This window comes from Ananas comosus, linkage group 1, assembly GCF_001540865.1.
Source record: "Ananas comosus cultivar F153 linkage group 1, ASM154086v1, whole genome shotgun sequence".
Taxonomy (NCBI): Eukaryota; Viridiplantae; Streptophyta; class Magnoliopsida; order Poales; family Bromeliaceae; genus Ananas; species Ananas comosus.
This window is the reverse complement of record NC_033621.1, coordinates 24823501-24848807: the sequence shown is the minus strand read 5'-3', so window position 1 is coordinate 24848807 and position 25307 is coordinate 24823501. Positions and strand designations below refer to the sequence as shown.

Genomic DNA, 25307 nt, shown 5'->3' with positions numbered 1-25307 from the left:
TGGTAAATTAGCAAGCTCTCTAAATTAAAAATAGAACTGCTTAATCATTTATACTAGACTGAGGTTCTACATTACAGAGGGCTCAATAAAATAACTTATAATTTTGAAAGCTTTTTTTCAGAATTTTAATATTTTTTGGATTTTTTTTTCAAAATTTTCATAATTAAAAATTATGAAAATTAGAAAGAAAATTAGAAAATTCAAAAAGTTAAAAAAAAAAAAGAAAGGAAGAAAGAAAAAAAATTAGAAAAAAATAGGGTTGGGACTCCCGGCGAAAATCCATGGCTAAAGTATTTGTCTTTATTATAAATTTATAAATTCATCTTTTAGGCAAAGGGCTTGGTAATTGGTATCCGAGACCCAAGTTCGAATTTTAGTTGATTCACATTTCTAGCTAAATTTATTTCTAAATGAAATAAAGGAAGCGGGTAGTGCTACCTATCTCTCAAAAAAAAAAAAACTTAAAATTTGATCTTATCTTAAATAATTAATTAAAACATAGAGGTTAGCTAAACAATAAAATTCTAAAAATAAGTTCAGATAAATCAAATAAAAGGATAACTAAAAATTCTCATTTAACTAGTTAAAAGATATGTTTAACAAAAAATGATAAGCTAAATCTGTTTAATCCAATCAAAATATTAGTTCAGACTTGTTCCGCATTAATTGCTTCGATACCAGTTGAATTTGCCAGGTGATAGAAAGCAACGAAATGTGCAAAATAGAGTCAAATAACATGAAAATAAATATCCCTAGATATTTCTGGAAATTCGTTTGTTCGATTTAATCCGAATCCATTTCGGGTCCATCAAACCATACGTTACAATTGCAGTTGCAGCGTCGATGATGTCCGTGCACCCAAAAAGTCCGGTCCACATTACAGTGTTTAGGAGATTGTCGTTTTCATTAGAAATTCCATTAGCAAACTATAATAATTGAGTATATGAATACTTTGCAAAGTATTTAATCAAATGATTCGGAAAAGAATCAACCTCTTCTTTAGCTAGTGGTAGGATTCTCTACAAAGTTGGTTTTAGTAATTAGCTAGTCTTTTTGTCAGCAATTATCTGGTGGAGAACACAAATTAGGCCTTGTTTGATGCATTAATTTCTTGCTCAGAACGCTTTTTCTTTTTCTTTTTCTTTTTCTTTTTTATTTTTCTTTTCCCCGTTGAAGAGGCATGCTATGGGTGTTTCATAGGGAGATTAGCATATGATACTATAATCCCGGAACTTCGTATAACTTAATGCTATTGTTCGTTGTGAATTTCTCTATAACAGATTCTTTGTTTTAATCTTAGATGCAAATTGTCATTTGATATTAGCTTTTTCAGACTCCTCTTCTTTTTCTTCTTTTTTTAAGATTTCTATACTTGCAATTTTTTTGCCGTTTGGTGATTAAAATTTGGTTGTATTTGTTTTTTTTTTTTTTTGTTGTTTTATTTGGTTTTTTTTCCCTAATTCTTTAGGCTCTAGGTACTTTTTTCGCTCTTTTCTGTTTCTTATTTGTGTGATGTTTCTTAATTATTTATATCATGTTTTTTAATGAGTGATTATTATATTTATTATCACGTAAAATTTTCTATGGCAGTTGAATAAATGATTATTTGTTGACTTTGTTAATTTGGAAAACTATGCTCTCATATCTGTTATAGTGTTCTTTCCGTCCTAGATTCTTTCATACTATTACATTTTTAACCATTTAATGTTTGCATTAACTGATAATCTAATAATGCCAGCAACACTAATTTTATAATCACCAATGGGAAGCGAATTCCATAGTTGTCCAAACAAGAACGTTGTTTACTACTAGAGATGACACCACATAACGCCCCAAAGAAGATAAGACCAAAAACTTCAAAGAAGATAGACAGACAGCAGCACGGTTATCAAAGCAGAAGAGGAAGCACACCACAAAGCAAGCTGACTCAAGCATGTGACTCCGAACCCACAACCAAGAGAAAAGAAGGCGATTTGATTATTTAATATTTATAGGAAGGCATCCTTCTCAAGCAACTTGAGCACCTCATCCTGGTGGTTGAGCTTGGCAACATCGATTGGGGTCTTCCCGTCCAAATTTTGCAGAGTGCTGCATTCGAAAGAATTACATAAAAATCACCGCAACAAAAAGAGAAAAGAAAGAGGAACAGGGCGAAAAGGTATACAAGTGAAACAAAATTGATTCACTTACACAGCAGCGCCATGCTCCAATAGCAGCGCCACGCATTCCTTCCTTCCATAACCAGCAGCATAATGCAGCGGAGTGTTTTTGTTCTTGTCCAATGCATCCACGGCGGCCCCTGCCTCAAGAAGGATCTGAGCACATTTAACCTGAAACACAATAACCAAACATGCATGTTAGTCTAAACACACACACAATTTAACAAACAAATAAAATCAACTGGCTGCAAAAAGTAAGTCCCATATGCGGACAAAAGGCCCTGATAACTCATACTGCTGTATGCAGTATAGGTAAAAGCAAGTGGATCTTCTAACGGCAATCTGCTCCACAGAAATATCTGATAATAGCAGCAGCAGCAAAGGTCAATAACTGCTCGACATGTTCAGCATTGATTAAAGTCAAAATATTTTAATACATTCGGCTGTTTTCCAATTCAAAGAATTTTGCAACTTAGACCATAATTTCATCAACCTGCTTGGAGGCGTCTGCAAAAATTGATTATAAATGACATAAACTGAAATAGGAAGGACGCACAAAGAATTCTTTCTGCTTGATAATAATTCTCTGCTTAGGCCACATTATGTAGATAATTTTCACAAAAATGCTACCAGCTTGGATATTGCCAATGGGAAGTGAATCATCCCCAGGCTATTAACATGATGACTGAACTTTTTTTTTCTTTTTCTTTTTTTTTTAATAGAAAAATAGTTCCTCAACTTCCATGTTTATTGATGTTTCATTGACACAAAATAACATCTTACAGACAATATCAAGAAAGAGAATAGGAATTTACTTAAAAGTAAAAAATCTATTTTATCCCCAACATCAGCGGTCCATAAGAACAGATCAAATATCAGGTAAAATCTACCATACCTCACCATATCCACATGCAAAATGTAAAGCTCTCCTGCCCTCAGAGTCTTCTTCATCCTTGTCTGCTCCAGAATCCAAAGCTTTCTTTAAACCCTGCAGAGATTCTTTCTTTAATATCTTCTTTTCCAACACAAAGAGGGGCCGTGATGAAGTCATGCTACAGAGAACTACAGGAAACTAGAGCACACTTGCTATAGTTAGAGTGGTGGTCTAAAAATTATGTTCCATAGCAGCAGACACACAGATTGGCTTCCAGTACACAAATCATTATCTGCACCATTAGAAATCAACTAGACTATTTGAATTTTTATAAACCAAAAGATCACGGTCTCATGAGAAAATCTTAACAGCAGAATCAGGTGTTTCTATGTTCAACGGTGTAGAGAATCACAGCTAACTAGAATTCTGGTTAAATATAATTGATTCTCAAATAAGGCAGCTACAATCTATTTTCATAAACTTGTTCAAAATAAACCATCTCTTTTGTGGCCATTTTCTGCTATACAATTCCTTTATTTTTTTTAAAAAAAATCCTAATGTTTTGGTTTCTTGAAACTTCAAATACCCTTTATTGTCTCTCATGGCATAGATAGTCGACTGCCCTAGTATGGAATCTGAACTAGCAGAACAAAGGCCTTGTGCATATTCGCAGGTCAATTTGTTTAATAGGTGTGGTAACTCATTCTTATCGACGGACACTTATCATTAATTTGGAGAGAGTGTCATGCGGACAACATAAAATATGGAGAAACAAAAAGAGACAACGCAACTTCTAAGATTCAAAAGCAGAATTATTCCAGAATTGATACTCAGTCACAGAGCTTGGATAAAGGCATCAGATATAGGTAACTAGCTATATAAGTGTCCAACCCTTCGAATAGTATATGCAGGTGTCACTGCAATATATGCACCATCTCAAGTACTAACAAACTTTAAAGTTTTGGTACCATAACCTTGTTTTATGTGCCATCTCACAGAGTGCACAAGTGCAGTGCAAAAGAAATCAAAATCCAAAACTCACAAATTTTGCCCTATCTTCCAATAGCTTTTCATCACATCATAATTTTTTCAGACCAAGTGAAGTGCTCAAAGTTTAGTATTGGTATTCAATACCTCAGCATCACCTATACTCGCAGTGTGATGGACAACAGATTCATCCTCATCTCCAGCTTCTTCCTCTGTTTCTTCAGGTCCAGAAAGTTCAGAAGAATTCGCAGCCTCTCCCGAAGAACCAACACCCATGGCCTGGCCAATCTTTTGCAGAACTTCAGGGTCATTCCAATACCTAGAAATGGAATAATAATAGTGATATATAAACTATCACATGTGTGGACTGTGAAGCTTTTATGCCAACAAACTTCAAAATAGAAGTTTAAGCATTATCTACTTCATCATTGCAGCTGGACCACCACTCTCTATCTCATCAAGAATTGGCTTCAACGTAGGGTCTTCCTTGATGCGTCCCATTCGTTCTTCAAGTTGTTCTTTATTAGATGGACTAGTCAAACTCTCGAGCATGTTAGACATAGCTGGATCCTGTTATAGTCATTAACAATTAAATTCATCAAGAAGAGCATAATGGTCTAAGCATGAAATACCAAAAAAGATCACAAATGGAATTTTACCTGCATTAAAGCACTTCCAAGGCGCTCAGCCATCGTAATGAATTGTTGATTCTGCATGACCTGTTGCATAGTAGATATGTATTGTTGAGGGTCCAACTGAGGGATACCTTCTTCTCCTGCACCTTGAACGCTTCTCTGAAGCTGATCAGCCATTTGATTGAATACAGGATCCCTCGCTATCTGCTCTGCCATCTCTTTTATAGTTGGGTCCTGCATTAATCAAGTGATACCCAAAACTTATTACATAGTGGATTACTACACAAATATTGACAGACACGAACAAAATAAGCCAGGTCTTATTTCAACTTATTTGTTAGTTGTGCAAAAACAGAAATTACCCTCATATATGCCCTTTTGTTTTAACTGTGATGGATGATTTGCCACAGTCAAAATGTATCAGATCAGGAAGTGATCTAGCTTATATCCAACCAGGCCATATCAAATTTCATAGAACGCAGCAACAGAAGGTGGAAAATGAAGCGATAAGGAACTAACTAGAAGATTAATATTACAAGAAAGTGAACTTGTGGATACATAATGCCTTTTAGTACATTCGAGAGTAATTTGCACCCTGTTTCTATTTCATAATAGATTCTGAGCTCTACATTTGTGTTATTGGTGTTAATATATGGTAATCTACTGACGGAAACTCCACCAGAATTAATTTCGTACATACAGGAGTACAAAAGCATACATTGGTTCATGACCAGCTAGAGTTTGATTGCCAAATTGTTGATAACTACAGAAGCCAAGATGCATTTAGAAGCTCAATTTATGAAAACAAGCTTAAAACAAAACTGATCAAATAGTTGAAAATGGTCAGATAACACTAATTATCTGGATCAGTTTAAATTTCCTAATCCAACATTGTATTTGAATCCGTATCCAGTTTAGCCGACAGCAGGTAGAATTATACTCGCAAAATTGCCCAAAGTATAAAATTCAAACAAAGAGAGTAAATTACAAGACAAAAAAGTTAACACTTCTTCCCTGCATCACCTATCATGTCGTTACCTTGAATCTTCGCTATAGAGGAGAAAATGCGAAGACATAAAAATAGGTATGAAGCTAATGTGAAAACGAAAGACTGAACTCATGTTCTCGCAAAAGCATGTTCTAGCAAAAGTGTCTTACAACAAGATTTCCCATATTCTCACCCTCACAGTCTTATCATTATTTTCAAAACATATAAGTGAAAAAAAAAAAGAAAAAGAAAAAGCCAACCAATAATTAAATTTCTCAAACAAAATTTGAGCAGTTGGTTATCTTAGCAGTGCTCAATCGGTAATTGAATTTTGCAGGAGCCAAATAGTTTGGAAGTCAAATATTTAAGGGCCATTTACCCAATGAGGGCTATATGTTAAGTTTTAGTAGAGCCGTTTGGGAAAGCACAATAACTTTTTTTCATTCACAATTATCCACTGCAATAAAAGTGCAAGCTTCAAATTCGAACACATGACTGCTGTTGCAATCTTAAAAACAACTGCTAAAAAATGAGGCTGATCAGGTAACAAAAGTTTTACTGACAAAACAGCCCAAGTAATGAAGAGGCCAACTAAGGAAAGAATACAAGTGAAAGGTAATATCACAAAGACGTAAGGAATTGGACAAACATTGAGCAGGTCGGTCATGGATGAGAAATCGAAAGGGTTCGCAGGAAATCCGGCGGACGGCGACGACGAAGCAGCAGCCCCGCGACGTCCGGCTTGCCGCTGCTGCGTTGATGACGCCTCCGATTTGGAGCTCGTATTCTCATCTAGAAAAAAACAAAAGAAAAAAAATAAGAGAAAAAAAAAAAAGGAAAAGAGAGACGCCGAAACAAGTTAAAACGATCTATTGTTCACTCAAATATATGCAGAGGGATGTATGATGAGCGGAAATCCGACCACTAATAGCATGTTGACTGAGCTCGCAGATCTAGATATTTGTATACATCATTTCAATCTAATCTGAAAATTATTCCTTCTTCAGAACTGAGTAGTAGAGAAAAGGAAACCTTAAAAAAAGAAAATAAAAGGAAAGATAGTTGGAGAAAAAGAGACCTTGGGAAGCCATGAGGCCGGCGGCGGCAGGGAGGAGGAAAAGCAAGAAGGAGGAGGGGATCGATTATGGTTCGGATTACCGCCACAAGGAAGCAGGCAAGGCAATCCCCAGACGGGCGTAGCGTTGGGCGAAAGACTGAAAAGAGAGAGACCGAGAAAGCGAGCAACGACAGGATTGACTGCAAACTGGGCCTGCTCGGCTCGCTACTCTACCTTTTTATTATTATTATTATTATTATTATGTTTTTTACACTCTTAATGAAAGGATTTAAATTTTCAGACTTTATCTAAATCTAATCTAATCTAATTTACATATAATTATAATAATCTAAGGGTGAATTACGCTCCGAGTCTGCGGCCCGTCAATTATTGCAATTAGATCTCTGATTTTTCATCAGATATTCCTAATCATTGGGTTTCAAAATTTTATTAGTGTTTAACTTATATAGAGCATCTGTTAACTTATATAGAGTATCTGTATTTTATTTCTAGAATATTTTTTAAAACATAAGAAAGAGAATTTTTAAATTTTAAGTTTTTAACAAATTTTTGTTACCACCTCTGCTTAATTCTTTTGGTATAAATTAAATAAAATAATAATGTTATAGTCTTAGTCTATAATAAAAACAAAATTAATTTAAGATGTGGATAAAACCAAATCAGTAGAAAATAATTTGACTTGATTTTATTTGATGGGTGTAGACATAGCTACTACCTATTTAGTGCAATTAATTTAGAGCTTTTTTGCCTGTTCTTTGGGAGACCCTGGCTATTTTTATACTGCATGTTTAATTTATTTTACTTAATGAGTAAAACAGGTAGCTTTCTATTTTTTTTTTTTTTTTTTTTTTTTTTTTAATTGAACCATTCCGTATTGTTAGCACTTTGTCATAAAATCATAAGCCGGGTCGGTTTTGTGATTCGGCATTGGATCGGACCGCTGATTTTGGCGATAACGTGACCGGACACTGGTGAGCGTCATTTCCCTTCCGTCCGCCCCCTCTCTGGCTTTTTGGGAAGTGAGAACTGGGGAGAGAGGAGGAGGAAGAAGAAGAAGAAGAAGAATGATGGCTGCGGCGACGTCGATGATGAGCGGAAGCCGCCTACTCCTCCTCTCCTCCTCTTCCTCCTCCTCCTCCTTTTTCTTCTCCTTCTCCTCCTCCACCCTCCGGAGACTCTTCTCTTCTCCTCCTCCTTCTCCTTCGTCGTCGTCGTCGCCCCTAGCACTTTCTAGAAGCTTATACACGCGGCGCCGCAGCCTCCTCTCGCCCGTCCTCCATTTCCCCTCGCGTCGCTGTCGCTGCTGCCGCCGCCGCCCCCGCCCCCGCTGCTGCTGCTGCTTCTGCTCCGAAGCGACCCCCCAATGCCAATCCCAGGCAGAGGAGGCGCCGCCCCCGTCGGATCCGGTGAGGGAGGCGGCGGAGGCGTTGGACATCAGGGTGGGGCGCGTGCTGAGGGCGTGGCGGCATCCGGAGGCCGACTCGCTCTACGTGGAGGAAGTGGACGTGGGGGAGGCCGAGCCCCGGACCATCTGCAGCGGCCTCGTCGACTACATTCCCTTGGACCACCTCCAGGTACAGTCGTTTCACTCTTCACTCTATATATAAGTTCTAAAGAAGCTTTTCTTTCTTCTTCCCAGCGCAACACCCCCCCATACCATACCCCTCTCTGTCGTAATTGATCAATTTTGAACCTATCTGCATGTCTGTGCAAATCGGAGTGGCTCGAGGTGATTTGTCGTGATTTTTACTTACGTACGATATCGAGCTCGTTTCTTATCAACAGGCCCTTTTCTCTCGCAACTTCATCTAGAAAATACAGAGCATTTGCGGAATATCACAAATTCATGGAAGAGACAGCTTTACTGCTTTCCTGTGACTAGGAATTCTAGGAATAAATGGGAGCGAAAGTGTCTGCAACTCTACCACAGCAACTATCATCCAATTTCAAATCCATTGCATACATGTATGACAGGTCAATCAATGAACCCATAGGATGGTGCTTTCGGTAACTAATGGGGCTAGGGCTGTGTTGATTGTGTTCAGTCAACCAACCCGACATTCATGTTCTCTAACTCGGTCCAATTTTATGTGATTACAGCATTTATTCTGAAAAAAATTCAAGAAATTAGAATAATTTTATGACGTTTATGTAAACCTCAAACCCATTCTTTGTCTCTACTATATGAATGATGTGACATCCCTCTTTCGGGTGCAAAAGAAAGGTGTCTTGACAGAAGAATAAGATCCGTCGTCGCACTCACCTCATGAATGCCCATTGTTTCTGTGCACATTTTTTGACTTTTTATGGCCTCTGCTTATGTTATCACAAAAATTCTCCTATATTTACATTTTGTACCGTGCAAGGGCAGTCAAAGCTTATAATATTTGCTGAAAAGAACAAATAATAGCTTGATGCGTTTTATAGATTTAGAGAAAAAGACATAATAAACTCTTCCGGTCTTTCCGGGATTCGCTATCCCCCTCGAGCATTATGTAAGTTAGAAGATGACTAGTGAGCTTTCTTTCAAATGAAGCTTCTACCAAGCTGCTACTAGCGATGTTAAGAATAGATCTTGCAAGAAAGCTCTTGCTAAGTTTGAAACTTGGAAATATTTCGAAGGAAGTAAGAGAAATGGATGGTTGGTGCTTGGTTTGTCATGCACTTCTGATTAGGTAGCAATAACTTTTCATCTCCCTTTTATCCCATTTTGGCAGAAGTTTTTTTAGTTTCTCCTGTTAAACAACTTGCATTGATGCTGCCAATTTTGGTAGACACGGTTATATTATTTCCTACTACGAATAATTGTAAGCTTCTATGGGTATATTTATTTATTCCACTTGCCTCTGACTGATTGTGTTGTGCCCTTTTAATGTAAGTTGGAACCAGCAAATTAGTTATATCAGTTGTATTTTGCTTGCTATCTAATGATTTTAATCATTCTAGTGTGCAATGGATACAGGACTGTAAAGTTGTTGTCCTCGCAAATCTTAAGCCTAGGAATATGCGCGGCATCAAGTCGAATGGTATGCTGATGGCTGCTTCTGATGAGTCTCATAAGACTGTTGAGCTTCTTATACCACCAGAAGGTTCAATCACTGGTGAGAGGATTTGGTTTGGTTCAGAAGAAGAAAAAGATAGGCAACCTGATGCTGCAACACCTAATCAGGTATTCCTTTATTAATTGAGGCCCATCTGTATTAATTGCTTTGAAGTAGGAAATCTTACATTAGTTCCATAGCCAGAGTTTTTGGTATGAATTATAAAGATATCATGATTTCTTATTTATTTAGTTGTATGTCTTTAATTTGTGAAGCTTTTAACCTTGGTCTGATAGATAAATTATTTTGGCACTTATGTTGTCACATGAAGATAGGTATGAGAGTTTCCATGCACAATAATTCTTATGCGTGATAAGCTACTGTTTAACTACTTGGAATATCCTGATGCTACATAAAATTATATGGCTCCCTACTTGCTCATTCTCAAATCATCTAAGCTACTGTTTAACTAGTTGGAATATCCTGATCTGCAAAAAATTATATGGCTTCCTACTGTTCTTATTCTCAAATCATCTGTTTGCATTGCTAATTTTGGAAGTGTATGGTTCAGATAGTTGGAAGGCCTATTCTCTGCTTGAAAAGAAGGTGTTTGACTTCCCTCCTTTTTTGGTCTATACCTGTTTGATATTTTTAGTTTACAGGTTGATTTATTTATTTATTTATTTATTTATTTATTTATTTATTTTTCCCCCTATGACTTTTAGAAGACTATGATATGTCTATTATTTGGTTAGATTTGTAGTGTCATGTTTGGGAAAGCCAGACCTCCTACCCGTGCATCAAGCTATCACATAAAAGAAAGCACATAGAGAAGGTTTGAATTTGAAAATCCACATAGAGCATAACATTCTGTATAAACCCATAGATAAAGTTGGCTCTTTTTTATGCTTTTAGAGCTTACTACCTATTTTTAATTTAGTCGATTCATGAGAATCAAATGATTACTTATATCTATAGGTTAACATACAGATCATAACACATGGTGCTGGTCTTCACTTTAGACCATCTATAGTTGAATTTTTCATATATATTACAAGTGTTATCTTTTGCTTAAGATTTATGTTTAGTCCAATTCAGACAAAATTCATCTTATCGTTATGTAGAAACCTCTTCTTTTTTTCTGGAAAGGCAAATTATGAAAAAAGAAAAGAGAACCCCAATGAGATAATTTTCCATTGAAGCTATAATATGGCAGCATCTTAGTTAGCTGACAAGATCGTAATTAGCAGACTAGGACAGTAGGGAAAGTGGAAAACAAAGTCGGGTAATCTTTCTTGGAAAGAGATTATAAGCAGTATCATCTGAACTTAAAATCAATCAGAGATGACCTAGCAGAGCAGAGGAGAGGAAAGATATCTACATAACAACAGAAAGGACCTGAGGAAAACTATATATAAAGTAGTCAAGTGAAAATTAGAGGATGCCAAGAAATACTCTTCCCATTTCTTACGCTCTTTTTTTCCCCTCTTTTCACATATATTGGACAAGGAGGGGGGAAGTAGTAGTTCAGGCCATTTGATGGGTTGATTGGATAGCTTTCTTCTACTTGCATGCCTTTCTAAGGCTGAGAACTTTCTTTCCAAACAAGTTCAATTCTCTTCTTTGTCTGATTTTTCAAGCTATTCAATCTTGTCTTCCTTTTTTCTTTCCTGATAACTTGTTCCAACATCTGCCAGAAGTTGGATGGTCTCTTTATTCCAAGATGTAAGATTTATTTAAGTCTCATTTTCCTATCATATTGCTTGTTTGGGGTTTCTTTTGTACCTTTTTGAATGATAATGTCTTTGGAGCTTCAGAGTGGATTCTGCATCGGGTTAGCTTTTTGTGAAAATGTTCTTCCGTGTGTGAGTAACTTCACCATATACAAATTTCGCTGTATATCTTACTGTTTATAGCTCAATCTGCTTATTTAATGATTTATTGACAATTTGCTTGACATATCCATTTGGATTACCAGTGTGATTTACGTACTTTTGCAGGTCCAGAAGAAGAAGATATGGGAATCTGTTCAACCTCACCTTAGAACTACAGACAGCTGTGCTGCTGTTCTTCTTGCTGGCACTGCACACCCCATGCAGACTTCAGCAGGCACGGTCACTTGCAATTCCTTGAGGAATGCAAGAATATCATAATGTTTCAGCTGTTCAAGTTTTGTCGTCTCCGAACTTCCCAAGTACATTCAAATTTTTTGGCTTTTGAAGTGTTGTATGTTAATTTGTTAAGCGAGGCAGCTGTAGCCAAAAGAGTCTGAAGCGTTGTTGTTACACAAATTTTTGAGATGTCTCTGTCTTTGCCCATTTTGGCAGTTTTCCTTTGTACGAATCTCTGAGCTGATATCGTGATGAAAACAAGAAGATTCAGAATTAGCAGACCTTTCAACTCTGCGAGGCATTTCAATTACCACTGATGCAGTCATCCGAGGTATTGCCATACTCGTGAAGAATCTCCGTGGGTCACTATCAATTCAAACGTGCCCTATCCAGGCTTTAGTTAAATGCATTTGCAAATAACCGGAGCACCCTCACGGGAATGGCTTAGTTAAATGCGACTGCGGTGAAGGATTAAGAAGAACGAAAGAAAGTGGAGTCCGGCCTCTCTTAACTATAAAATGCAGCACTTGTTACTATATGCTCTCTGTTTGGCTAGATGTAGTGAAAAGCGCTATAACGATAAATAATTTGTTTAGTTATATATAGTTGAGAAATAATTTTTTAAATTTTATTATTTTATATATACGATGGTGAGTTTATCTCCCATATAAAAAAAATTATTTAAAAAATAATTAAGAAGATAAGCATATTTTTTTATTTAAAATTATTTTTTTTAATTGCTGCAGTTGAACCTCCTTCTATAATTCCTAATGCTATAGCAGTTGGAGTTAAATATATTAAATCAACTCTCGAATTTGTATTTGCATTCGGTACAATTTTGTGTAATCAAACGGACCCTTTATATAGGCTCTTGAGGGTGGGGGACAACATTTAAAGAAAAAAACAGAAAAAAAAAACTTTTTATAGGCTCTTGAGGGTGGGGGACAACATTTAAAGAAAAAAAAAAGAAAAAAAAACCTACTAAGCGAGCTTCTTTGTTTTGTGGTCGTGTTGGTTATAGTAGATTCGCTAGGGCCTATAACTACTAGAAAACACCATATTTTTCCAAATAATGAAAGTGACGCCATTAAAAGGCTGTTCTTATTACCGTGGATAAAACCAAATCATCAGATAACTAAACTATTAGTAATTCAAGAAACGACAACATTAATTATTGTTCATTATCCCAGGAAGAGTAACACAACAACCTAGAGTTCAGCTCAAAAACAGAGGCAAAGTAAATGGCACGCGCCCGATATTCACATCATAGGAGATATGCACGTACTACTCCGGATGTGAATATTTTTTAAGAGAGAAAATATTTTCATGGATAGTTATGAACTCATGCAAGTAACGATATTGCTGGATTCTCAACAAATTTAGGAAGAAAATCATTCCCCTCTATCTATGGCGCCTCCTCTTCATGGTAAAGGTACAAGCCGAAACCAAACCGTGCGCAGGCTTTGCAAAAAGCTGCTTCTTCTGCTGCAGCCACTGGATCTTCAAACTGGCCATCTTCTAAAGACACAGTTCCTGTTGCCTCCCTGTGTGCCTGCATGCATACTTCAAATTAGAAGGAAAGCCTAGATCCCAGGTCATAATGAACACATGCACATATGTCAAGAATCTCAGAGTTATTTTTCCAGTAATTATGAGAACACACAAATTACATTGAAACTGAAATAGCACTGTTTCTATGATGTTATGTATCTCTTTTGTTTCTTTTCATTCTCTCTTTCCCCCAGGCCTCAGATTAAAAGCTCTTCCGCATATGAAGGAACAATCTGGCAGCCGCTCTTACTTGATATAAGGTTGCCAACAAGTTTTGTATGGCAAAGGCTGCCTTTCCACCTGTGGCAGATTTTCCCATATCAAAATATTTTCTTCACAGTTTCAAAAGGCCATCCCATTCTGAGCAGGCGTGAAAGAAAGAGGTACAAGGTGGCGATAAGGATTCATTTTAAGATGCCAAACAGTTCTTTCTTTCTTGTTTCTTTTTTCTTCTTTAAATTTGTCTTCATCTGTTTTCTGATGCTAATGCATCAGATGCCTTTGAGAGATGAATCTTTTTTACTGTAAATTTGTTATAACTAAAGTCAGTATTTATGAACATTTTACTTAAACATTATACTGAGGGTTCAACACTCGGAACCTAAATGATGCCCAATACACAAACTGAAGTATATCTTGCTTATGTCAGATTTTACTTGATATCCACAGCTTACCTACCTAACTTATACTGGCGGTCTACCACTTTCTGTGAGAAGCTCCTCCAAAGTCCAAACTACATATAGCATTACTCGAATTTCAATTATAGTCACCGTTCCATCTCAGCCTTCACCAAGCAGTGACAGTATGTCATTCACACTTTTGGTGTTCAAACCATAACAAATAAAAAGAAAAGCCTTATGTCTCAACTATCTCAGGCAAGCTAAACTAATCCTTTTTCTTGATTCAGGACTAAATTTTTGGCTCCATCCATATATTAGAGTTTATAGTAGCCAATGTAAGTAGTTTTGGTAATTGATCCAACATTATGCTATAGCTACAGCTGATTCATAGGCTAATGAGAAAGTTCCTGCAGTACTAACATCACTTGCTTTGCTTTGACAGAGGCCACATGACAAACATATATGACTACATAGTTTCTCTAGCATCAATTCAACTTGCTACTTGATCTAGCCGTCTAGCATTCATATAAAATTTAGGCTAAGATGCATGTGCAACCCCCGGCTATGCATCATTTGGAAACCAAATACCTGAACATTGTTTTTTGGATTTCAATCCCCATCTATCATACTGCATGATTTCAGAAATTTCCACCCATGAAATATTTTGTGCTTGGCACAAAAGAAAAAAAAAATCTAGTTGGGGAAAAAAAAATATAGTTCTGGGATCTATTTTTAAATCACCTAAAGCATTTAAGCCTAAGATACAATAAAAGCAAACTAGTAGTAAGTTCATCTTCGAACTAGTAAATAAACAATAAGCATGAAAAGGAATAGATACGAGGGTAGTACCTCTCCATCTGTTCCTCGTATTGTTACACGATATATCACTGTCACATTTCCATTGTCGGAGAATATAACATCACGTACTTCTCCACACCAACCTGAAGAAAGAAAATCAACACAACAATAGAAGAAAAAATAAGAAAGAAAAAGGAAAAACATTTCATGTACAAACAAGACAAGCAGTACAAGTGACTTGTATACATCATTATCTGGTGATAATATGCCATTGTACTAATCATTATCTGGTGATAATATGCCAATATATCAACGAAAATACAGTTAAAAACCTGGCATGCACAAAGATATTTCAAGTAATAGAAAGGGTTATTCTATAGATCAACAGAAGTTTAACCATAATACAAAATCGATACTACAAAATAAATGAGATGCAAGGAACTCTCTCCAATATTTATTTCCAAACAAGAAGAAAACAGACAATAAGGAAAAGAAAAAGGAAATTGATAATTAAAATATAGGCTCAATAAAAATAAGACATACCATATCAAGCACTAATCCAAAATAAATTACCAAAATTGATGGACACAAGAAAAATGTCAAGATGGCCCAGAAATTAAAGAAGCTTAATATAGCTAAATTCAGGTATTATGAGAAACCAATCAGGTCGGGCTCCTCTCAAAATGTTCTTCCCCAGAACATGGATAGGAAACTGTGAACTGTATTATCTGGATCAGTTTCATCAAATAAATAAAGAACTTCACCTGGGGCATAAAAGCTCAACATTCTGTTGGCATGGTACCTATAAAATCAACCACCAAACATACAAGCAGTTAGAAAAAAATAATACGGCATATCTAAGGTAGAAATTGCATAAGGCGCACATTGTAGTTACATGGAAAAACCACCCAGCCAATTCTCAAGTGAGTATATTTTACTCGCTTGAAAAACCTTAAATGAGATATTCTCAATAGGACTACACACATGCCTTATAAAGTAGTACTGTTTAACATGTCTGCTAGTGTACATGGAAAAATTAGGCAAATTTCTTGTTGTAGGTGCAATTCTTATGGTTCCAATATCTAGGGATCATTGGTTCGGGAAAAAGCTGAAAGCAACAGGGTAATGTGCTATTCTCAGAAGAAAATTTGACATTGTTATCAAATTATCAAAAAAAAGGGTAGAAGCAAAAACCAAGAATTTCTTATTTGACAAGTTTAACAGAATAGACAAGGTTAAATGCTGGAAGTACAGGAGGCTTTGTGAGTTGGCACATTTCATAGGTGAAGCCACATTAGCAGATAGGAACTGAATAAGCCAGTGACCTCCGTACCTTAATCCTTGAATCAAAACCCTCAAATCATTTTGCTCCATGCTGTGCTGAAGTTCTACAGTTTAATACTAGGATTTTGTTGCCTTTCATTGTTTATTAACAGGCACAACTGTATATGCACTTGTTTAAAAGCAAACTTCTCCTTATTTGGACACACGAAATTTATAGCCACTATGAACACATTTTATGACAACCAACATGGCACAACACATAAGAACAATTGTTTGTGATGAATAGAATGTATATGTAGGTAAGGAGCTTATGCAAACCAAACGAAGAGCAATCCACAAAGACCAAGGGAGAAACATGAATGTTATTGCGCAGAATCAAAAGGAATGGAATAATGGACTTAGGACTTAAACAAAGCAGTGATAAGAAATTGCAGCAGATAGATTGGCTGACCAAATGGGACATCTAGAGCTGGGTGGAGAGAAGGACTTGTGTAGTAAATCACAAATTGTTGGGATGTAAGGACCTTTGCTATTTTCTATTGGACAAATCTATCTAGTTATACACGATAAACATAAACTTGCACATATTTCAGTACAAAATTCTAACTTTCCAAAACCGACAAAAATATGGCTCAAGGGGGTAACAAACCATGGAGAGTTCAGGCAGCTACTAATCATTCAACGAGTAATATTTGAGCATAGTTTATTCCTCACCGACAACTAAAATTACTTAAAGCATATACACATCTGCTTAAGGGGGCATACTATTCGGCAGCTGCTTTTGTAGTACCCAGTCTGAAACCACTCCAAAATCTCAGCTTGAACAGCTATCTTTTCCAGATCTGATTCTCATCAAATTCTCAAACAAGTCTCATCTTAGTTTCATCTCAGCAATTAATTAAGGATTGATGTAACACACCCACCCAGACAAAAAAAGAAAAAGAAAAAGAAAAAGAAAAAGAAAAAAGAATCAAGTTTCCAGATCTTAGTTGACCAAAACTCATGAGCGACCGAACTCAGAGATACATCATAACCGCACTAAACAGAATGTTCCCCACGAAAAAAAGAATCTTACGCGTACTAATCAGCATGCTCTGATAATTTCTAATCGGTAAGCAGATCATCGGAAGAAAGAGAAAGAGAAAGAGAAAGAGAAAGAGAAAGAGATGCGGAATCGGATGTACCAGGGGATGGAGTTGTGGTGGGGATCGATGATCTTGTCGGGGACGCGCTTGTTGAGATCCCTCAAGATCTCCACCAGGGGGCGGGTGATCCCGGAGGCCTTGTCCAGCGGCACCACGTAGTTGCTCGTTGGCACGGCCGCCGCAGCACGCGCCACCCTCTTACCCGCCCCCTTCTCCGACGAGGACGCGGCCACAAGAGGCCGGACAACAGGGCTCTTCAAAAACAGGGACGGCGACGGCGACGGCGACGACGACAACGTCAGCAGCCGCGCCCTCGCCTCCGTGCGTGCGGCGGCGGCGGCGATGGTGGGGATCAGAGCCGACCCGGCCACGGCTGAGGCTGCGGCTTCCATGGAGGCTGAGGCTGAGGCTGAGATCGATCGGAGAGAGACGGGAAAGATGGAAGAGTAGGAGGAGGAAGAGGAGGTGGGTGGAAATGGCGGCGGCGGTGGGTTCTCCTGCTGTAGGTACGTTTTGTTTGGCGTTGTTTCGTTTTAGTCTTGGGAGGTTAACATACGCATTAGCTCTCGTCAGACGCCTACCTACCACCTTCCCCCGGCCTTTCCTCCCCTTCGTCCCTCCCCCTACCAACTTTTCGCTTGGCGCGCGCGCGCGCACCGCTACCTCTCCACGCTGGCACGTACGAGTCTTAGGTCCAAATCCAAATTCCAGTTTGATGAACCGTCCCGACGGTTCAAACTCTCGAAATCAAAAACTGACCATATACCAGTGCAGTTGACTAAAAATTAAATTCAGAACAAAAAAAAATCATATACAGTTGATTAAAAATTTAATAATCTATATTAAAAATTTTAAGTTGAAAGCCATCTATGTTTCTAGCCGAGTTAATTTGTAAAAAAAATAAACTACAAGAATTGCATGTTATTTTTCACCCTCTCTCTCTCTCTCTCTCTCTCTCTCTCTCTTTAAAATAAAATTTAAAAAAAAAACTTGAGGTAATGGGGATCCAATCATGTCGGGATTTTAGCTCGATGCACAACTAATCTCCTGTGGAGGAGGGTGAGTTAGAGCGGCTCGTATGGAAAAGTTAGGTATTGCTTTTTGTTGGTCTTAGCCTCTTAGGTGCCTTACTTAGTTTGACTTTCCGAGCCACTTCATAATAATCACAAGGCTACTGCAAGAAAATCTAGACAATAATAAGCAAAAAATGCATCCTGAAATCGGCTTGTCTTCGGAAATCTCGCGTACACAGAACTTCAGAAAATGCACTTAATTAGGAAAATAGAAGTAACACCAAAAACCGATAAAAAAAAAGAGTATCAAATACATAATAAATTAATAATGCTGCCAAAGGCTTCTTACATTATCTTAAATCAGCAGTCGATGATGAAGTGAAAAGGAGGCACAGCAATTGTGCAGGTAGGTCAATCTTGACCTTCAGGAACAGAGTACGATATGTATATACAACTTAATCAGCGAAACAGTATTTCTCATGTACAGCACATTGCTTTCCATATAGAAGAACCTAAAACCAAGTTCGATTCCACCCTACATCCGAAAAAGAGAAAAGGAAAATAAAATATTGCAACTCAACTGTTGAGAGATGGAAAATAGCTAGGTCTAGGTGCAGCATAGCTAGCACCAGAGTTGCCATAACGCGATTCACGCTCCAAAACAGCATCTGCAAACTTGTAGAGGTCAGCGGCTGAGCTCCCACTTCCATTTCTGCTTCCGTCAGCCAGGGATGAAGCTTGTGGGCCTCCCTGCAAGTAAAAATTTGGCCTTCCAGCTTGCAATGGGCTGACTTGCAACCAGCTTGCTCCTCCTGAAGGCGGATGCCCCATCAAGCTGCTGTGCGCTGTATCTGCATAAAATAGCCTCCCATTGTTACCCGGTCTAACTTCTGCACCATTTGGACCCCCACCATGTAACCCTTGAAAACCCTCATCAAGCATGTTAATGGGAACATAGTTTTTGTAAAAGAGATTGGGATTAGAGGGCGCACAAGCTATTTTCTGATCGTGCAGTTGTCTGATCAGTTCAGGTGCAACACGAGGCGATGATACGGCAGCAGCCGGCCATGGGCGTTTCCCTCCAGGATTTTCAGAGGGACCCGCCACCTCCCCCACCTTTCTCTTTAAGCTCCTCTGCTGCAGTTTCTGCTCAGCTTCTGCAATGTCTTTTTCTAATCTGGCGATCCTCTCATTGATATGGAAATCAGCTAGCTCGGAGGGATCGAGCTTGTACTCCTCCAGGCATCTGGCCACTGATTTTAAAGCGGCTAACTCCCTTTCGCCAGAACTTTTCTGCATGGAACAATTACAACTCGTGTCAACCATATGATGCTATATATTTTATTAATCCAGGTTTTTTTGAATAAGGTACTAGCTGATGTTCTCAAATTTATGCAATTGTACAACTGTCTCAACATTCAAATTAGTACCATGATAAAGCCTCCATATCTGTGAATCTGTAGTAGTTTTAAGCAATAAAACAAGTTCGACTATGTACTTCTGTTCAACATTTTATTATGAACACAGCACTTTCCAGGCACATAGATATAAATGGAAGCTCAACATCATTGCCATTTGTGCATCCAAAAATACCAACGAGGCAAAATAAATGGAAGCTCAACATCATTGCCATTTGTGCATCCAAAAATACCAACGAGGCAAAATCATATTATTTACATGTCTTCTGTCATGCATGAGCTAAGGACAAGTATAATAAACCACTAACATTGGGCAGAGATTTATGATCACGAGCATAAGGCTTTTGTGAATATCCATGATTACACATGCATGAGCACGGAGACAATATGGCTATTTTTACGTGCATTATTTCGTCTAACCAAAACAAAATAAACACAATTGATCATCAATTTGGAGCCTTCTTTGATAAAAAAGGTTCTTTCCAAGACAACAATAGTAACAAAGAATTAATACAGAATTAACAAGCTAAAAAAGAATCATCATCAGCCATATCAAAATGTCTCCTGTATAAACTGACACCAGCTAGAACACAACCAATAAGCACAAAAAAGGCATGATAGATTCTGCGACTAGTTGTCAAACTGTGGTGCCAATGTCCCCAATACAAAATGAAAAAATCGGGCTCCTCTTTAATTCAATAGTGCTAGTTGGCAAGTTATCTGCCAACCAGGTTGCAGCTTTACCTCTTGGACCACAAATGGTGAAATATGATATCTTTAGATGCAGGGAGTAGTTTTACTTTTGAAGCACAAAGAAAGCGAAGAAGGTTAATAAACATCAAATACATCAGGGTTTAGTGATAAACGACAAGAGAACAGCTTTGAATGGATAAACTAGGAAGCAAATAAAAAAGTTTTTGGGTTCGTCTTGCATTTCATTTCAGGTCGGATTATCAGTCATTTTGGTGTCATTCACAACAACATATATTTTCCAGGAAAAAATGATATAGGTCAATATAGCTATTCTTAAAGTTCCAACTCTCAAGACTTCCAATAACGTTCTAACATTTACTCCCAGAATAGGTTGATACGAGATCGTTAGAACTTAGAACTAACACTATTTCTTCAAGGGCAAAAAAGTGCTAGTTGTAACTATCTCATTCTTAAGACTTCGGCTGTCTAACATCAAAGATGACGACAAAATAGAATCATGCAATAGATGAACTGTCAAAACATACTGCAGTTGTAAGGTGTAGTAGCTGATACAAGATTATAGGACCAAATTGCAGGATAGACAAAAGATCATTTAGGATTCTCCACAATATAAGTAATTGGCATTAAGGACTTCTTCAAAGAAATAAAGAATTCAACTTGAGATGACGAAATCATAGGATGGAGAAGAAATTGCATGGAACGATAATAATTATGGACTCATTCTGGTTTAGGAAGCACTAACAGGATTGACCACACACCATTGTAAATCTCATACTTAGCTCTCACATAAAATAAGAAGTATGCCCATTTGCTTGAACTCTGTTCATTCACTCATATCTGGGTCATGCAAGTTTTCTTTAAAAATACAATCGTATCCAATTATCTGTTTATGTGCTAATCACAACTTTGACCAAGTATCTTCTTTAGTCTGCCAAACCTTCATTATCCACATGAGATGCATTTGACTAAACCCATCCTCTAAATTTTTTTCCCCCTTTTCTGCACATAGTTTTCCTGATAATATCCATTTCCTTTATCAGTAAAATAGTGACTTCAGTTGATTGTAGATATCAAATTTAGCTAAAGAATCTTGCACATTAGCTAACAGTCCAGACCATTAAAAGATGTAACAATAGATGGCATGTATTAACTGGGAACAGGTTCCATCAGATTGGACAATAATTTCAATGCCACATGTCACATGAGAAGTATGGTTATCCAAAGAGAGATCACAAATTGTTAGATTCCTGCCCCAAGGCGGTCCATGACTCTTCATCATAAATCTCTGGACTGCCTTACTACACTTCATTAAATGTGATTTTCTGCTGCAAGATTTTTTTTTTTTTTTCATTTTTCCACTCTTTCAGAGGAGAGAACACGAAGGCCAATTTTTTAACCATAAAACCATTCTAAACAAAAAAGCTCTTTTACGGGGGAATCACCCAAGCGGAAATATCAAAACAGAACACTGCTTGACCATGGTTCACCATAGAAATGCAAACGGTTCTACATAGCAGAGAGAATGTTTTCATCGGACTTCTATACTGCATATCAAAACAAGAAGGGAGGAAATCCATACCAATGAACTTATCGAAGATTGCCCCCCCTGTTCCTTCTCTCCATTTTGTTTAAGTCTCAGTAAAAATGAAGACAACAAAGGCATGGGTAGAAATTTGCCCTTAAGCTCGAAAGCACAAATAAGCTCAACAGCTTCGACAAACGACTCTTGACGTATCAAATCTTTAATTATACCTGCAAATGAAACAATTTGTAGCGATGTTAACACTTAACATAACCAAAACAAAAGAAAATGAGCACAGTTTCTCCAAACAGATCATGGAAAAATACTTTGCGAAAATTGCATGGCCATATAAGTATGGGAAAGCAATGCCATCTGTAAGTTCTTGACTATGAAAGGCACAGGACTATATTTCGATTGAATTGTCTCTACAAGACTGCACAAAATCTATGTTGTTTCTACACAGTTGATATATATGGCACTGATGAACCACGGTAAGGAGTTCGTCTAACGAGATAAATCTACATCTTGTCCAAACCGATAGCTTACATATTGCCTATATCTCTAGAAGAATCATGCATCTATATCTGCCATTCGTTTAGGAGGAAAAAAACCACTACTACGATTTAGTTTTCATTGTTGGCACTTAAGACATTCAGCTGTTACCTTATTCGAACAATATGGAAAATACTACAGTGAAATAGAATAGTTGCCTACAAAAGAATACTTAAACGAACTAGTCAGTCAAGTTACTGACACTCTCTTCTGCATATCACTTATCTGTAAGCAATCATATTCTCTAAAAAAGCCTTTTCTCAAGCCTTGAACCAGTCAGTGATGGGAAATAGTTAATTCAAAGAGGAGGTATGCTACTGAGAGTGCATGATTACATTAGCAATGGACAATGGAGAGATCTAGTAATAATATCCAGATATAGCAATAATAGAAAACATGAAAATGATTACAGCAAATGTTATGTTCTTTCTTTTCCACGGTTTCCTTTTCTCTTCATTATCTTATGCTTTCCTCTCTTTCCTTTTCTTATTGTTCTGACCCTAGGATATTGCACGTCCTTAATCATTTTCAATGCGCCACCGCCTCCCCACACCCCAAAAAAGACCAAAAAGAAAAAAGAAGAAAAACCATAGAACACCAAAAAGAAAAAAGGAAAGATTCTTCAATTCAAGACGCGACAAGCAAAATATTTTAATCAATCGAGATGTTTGATTTTCAAGTCAAAGTCTTGAACTATGATGGGTAACCCTTGTTTACTGAATCTTCTCCATATTTCGTAGAGCATCTTATTGCTCTGCTATAATCAGCTGCTTCATGATAATAAAAATGAAAACAATATGGCAAGGATTGTTCGGCAAGCACCATCTGTAATATCAGATGCTTTTTAGATGGTATTAACAATAATGGAGGGCGGTCAAGACGTCAAGTGTAGTATTTCACAATATTTGACAGGTTTCCTTACCGTAGTGGTTACTTGTCTAATATTTTTTAATGGCCATTTCTACAACAGGTTTGAGTGTTATCCCGTGCTTGCTTCCTATTCCTAACAATCTTTGACAAGCAATTAGAGATTATACCACAGGCTGTAGAGAAGATCAAATAATCAAATAATAAAGTAATGAAGGGACCCAGAGATGATCACCGGGCAGCTTGCTGAGTAGGATCGGGGACTGGCGCAAGACATGAGCTTTCTTCTCGAGTTTACTCAATCTCAGCAGGTCACACATCTCCTTGGAACTAAACTCGTGGGGGATGCCGAAGCACCCAACGAATAGTGTGAGCCCGAGCGCATCCACGGGGCCGGCAGCGTGGACACCGCCGCCTTCCTTGACGAGGCGGTCGCGCCACGTGAGGGCGGCGCCCACGGCGACCTTCCGGACGGCGGGGTCGACGGCGGCGGAGGCAGGGAGGCATCCGGAGAGGACGTAGAACTCGAGGAGGAGGATGCAGGCGCGGCGGGAGTCGACGAGCTTAGAGGGGCGGACGAAGGCCTTGCTGCTCTCGCGGTAGAAGTGGCCCATGGCGTAGAACACGAGCGCGGCGGGGTCGCGGGCGCGGGGAAGCGCGGCGGGTACCTCGCGGCGGAGCCACCCGAGCTCGGAGAGCCGGGACGCCACGAACTTGCGGAGCGCGTGGCCGCGCATGCCCTCGCACAGGGCGTGGAGCTCCGCGAGGACCGGGTCGGGATCGGGCTTGGGTGCCTTTGGGAGTGGATTATCGGTTGTTGCGGGTGCGGCGTCGAGGTGCTTGGAGCGAGCGTCGATGGAGGCTAGGATGAAGTCGAGGGTGCTTTGGAGGTCGCGCCATTGGCGGGTGAATTCGGAGAGGGCGCCGCTAAGGGCGCAGAGACTGTTCACCGATTCTACCAAGGTGGAAGAGGAGGGGACGCCCGTGGTTTCCCGACGGGTCTCTTCCTCCTCTTCTGGTTCTTCGCCCTCTTTTGCTTCTTCTTCTTTTACTTCTTCTTCTTCTTCTTCCTCCTCTTTTGGTTCTTCTTCTTCTTCTTCTTCTTCTTCTTCTTCTTCTTCTTCTTCTTCTTCCTCCTCTTTTGGTTCTTCTTCTTCTTCTTCTTCTTCCTCCTCTTTTGGTTCTTCTTCTTCTTCTTCTTCTTCTTCTTCTTCCTCTATTTCTTCTTTGGTGGAGGGAGAGGGAGGAGACATTGCGGGGAGGATGAGAGACGAGGAGGAAACAGAGGCTTCAGGTCGGAAACAAAACGGACGACGAAAGGCTATGTTGGGGGAGGGGGGTCGACCAAAGTCGACTATGAGCCTGTTGGCACTTGGCACTGCCAAAGTTAACAAGTTATTGCGTGCGCCCGGTGTACCATAATCCGCACTGTAATTTTTTACCATCATAAATATTTTGAAATTAAAATTTAAATTCTTAAATATATATGACATTTTTCCCATAAATTGAACAATAATGTTGATTTCTAGAGCAATCTAATACTTACCTAATTAATTTTTAATAATTACCTTTTTCTATGTGTAAGTTATGTAAATATTAAATATTGTAGTTTATATTTTTCTTGTTGGATCTTAATTTTAGAATATTGATGATGAAATATTTAGTGCACACGGGAGATCACACGGTAAAGATTGTAATTGTTTACAATATTGTTGAGTGCTATCCAAACAATATTTCATTGACGGTCCTTACTGTAACATATTTTTAGCTAAATTTATTTCTAAAAAAATAAAAGAAGCGGGTAACATATTACCTCTCTCTCTTAAAAAAAAACATTTTTCCGCATTCCTTTTGACAATAAAAATAAAAATATTAAATTGATCCTTTTAATTTTGAATCTCAGAAAAAAAAAAGAAAAAAATTGAATCTCAGAATTCTATTTCTATTTTT

At 38.1% G+C, this 25307-nt stretch overlaps 4 protein-coding genes across 5 annotated transcripts; 1 reads left to right on the top strand and 3 right to left on the bottom strand.

The window, feature by feature from the left end:
* On the bottom strand, window positions 1722–6899 carry LOC109717103 (ankyrin repeat domain-containing protein 2A-like). Its single transcript, XM_020242780.1, has 8 exons — window positions 6722–6899; window positions 6293–6435; window positions 4680–4889; window positions 4442–4590; window positions 4168–4339; window positions 3055–3147; window positions 2191–2330; window positions 1722–2088 (listed from the first exon to the last, which is right to left on the bottom strand). Exons 1-8 carry the CDS (start codon window positions 6732–6734, stop codon window positions 1989–1991), a joined length of 1020 nt encoding a protein of 339 aa, XP_020098369.1. The 5' UTR covers window positions 6735–6899; the 3' UTR covers window positions 1722–1988.
* On the top strand, window positions 7634–12165 carry LOC109710329 (aminoacyl tRNA synthase complex-interacting multifunctional protein 1-like). 2 transcript variants are annotated; one of them, XM_020232849.1, is made up of 4 exons: window positions 7634–8295; window positions 9684–9890; window positions 10334–10368; window positions 10518–11756. In XM_020232849.1, exons 1-4 carry the CDS (start codon window positions 7786–7788, stop codon window positions 10576–10578), a joined length of 813 nt encoding a protein of 270 aa, XP_020088438.1. In that variant the 5' UTR covers window positions 7634–7785; the 3' UTR covers window positions 10579–11756. The 2 variants fall into 2 exon arrangements, with proteins under 2 accessions (XP_020088438.1, XP_020088432.1); XM_020232843.1 differs by lacking the exons at window positions 10334–10368; window positions 10518–11756 and adding an exon at window positions 11763–12165 and having other exon boundaries at window positions 7641–8295.
* Window positions 13001–17931, bottom strand: LOC109710345 (DNA repair RAD52-like protein 2, chloroplastic). The gene is made up of 4 exons (XM_020232860.1): window positions 17311–17931; window positions 15607–15644; window positions 14894–14985; window positions 13001–13425 (listed from the first exon to the last, which is right to left on the bottom strand). The coding sequence occupies exons 1-4, from the start codon at window positions 17661–17663 to the stop codon at window positions 13279–13281; spliced, it is 630 nt and encodes a 209-aa protein (XP_020088449.1). The 5' UTR covers window positions 17664–17931; the 3' UTR covers window positions 13001–13278.
* On the bottom strand, window positions 18617–24711 carry LOC109717010 (protein FRIGIDA-like). Its single transcript, XM_020242654.1, has 4 exons — window positions 23593–24711; window positions 21996–22168; window positions 19277–19577; window positions 18617–19135 (listed from the first exon to the last, which is right to left on the bottom strand). Exons 1-4 carry the CDS (start codon window positions 24608–24610, stop codon window positions 18861–18863), a joined length of 1767 nt encoding a protein of 588 aa, XP_020098243.1. The 5' UTR covers window positions 24611–24711; the 3' UTR covers window positions 18617–18860.

Excerpts from the sequence above, each read along its gene's own strand:
- LOC109710345 (XM_020232860.1), bottom strand. The coding sequence starts at position 17,663 with ATGGAAGCCGCAGCCTCAGCCGTGGCCGGGTCGGCTCTGATCCCCACC. Across the intron at positions 15,645-17,310 it reads CACCACAACTCCATCCCCTG|GTACCATGCCAACAGAATGT; the intron begins GTACATCCGATT and ends TTGATTTTATAG. Across the intron at positions 13,426-14,893 it reads TACGAGGAACAGATGGAGAG|GCACACAGGGAGGCAACAGG; the intron begins GTACTACCCTCG and ends GTATGCATGCAG.
- LOC109717010 (XM_020242654.1), bottom strand. The coding sequence starts at position 24,610 with ATGTCTCCTCCCTCTCCCTCCACCAAAGAAGAAATAGAGGAAGAAGAA. Across the intron at positions 22,169-23,592 it reads CCTACTCAGCAAGCTGCCCG|GTATAATTAAAGATTTGATA; the intron begins GTGATCATCTCT and ends TTTCATTTGCAG. Across the intron at positions 19,578-21,995 it reads AATCTTCGATAAGTTCATTG|AAAAGTTCTGGCGAAAGGGA; the intron begins GTATGGATTTCC and ends TGTTCCATGCAG.
- LOC109710329 (XM_020232843.1), top strand. The coding sequence starts at position 7,786 with ATGATGGCTGCGGCGACGTCGATGATGAGCGGAAGCCGCCTACTCCTC. Across the intron at positions 8,296-9,683 it reads TTCCCTTGGACCACCTCCAG|GACTGTAAAGTTGTTGTCCT; the intron begins GTACAGTCGTTT and ends CAATGGATACAG. Across the intron at positions 9,891-11,762 it reads ATGCTGCAACACCTAATCAG|GTCCAGAAGAAGAAGATATG; the intron begins GTATTCCTTTAT and ends GTACTTTTGCAG.
- LOC109717103 (XM_020242780.1), bottom strand. Across the intron at positions 4,890-6,292 it reads CCATGACCGACCTGCTCAAT|GACCCAACTATAAAAGAGAT; the intron begins GTTTGTCCAATT and ends TGATTAATGCAG. Across the intron at positions 4,591-4,679 it reads TTGGAAGTGCTTTAATGCAG|GATCCAGCTATGTCTAACAT; the intron begins GTAAAATTCCAT and ends TGACTATAACAG.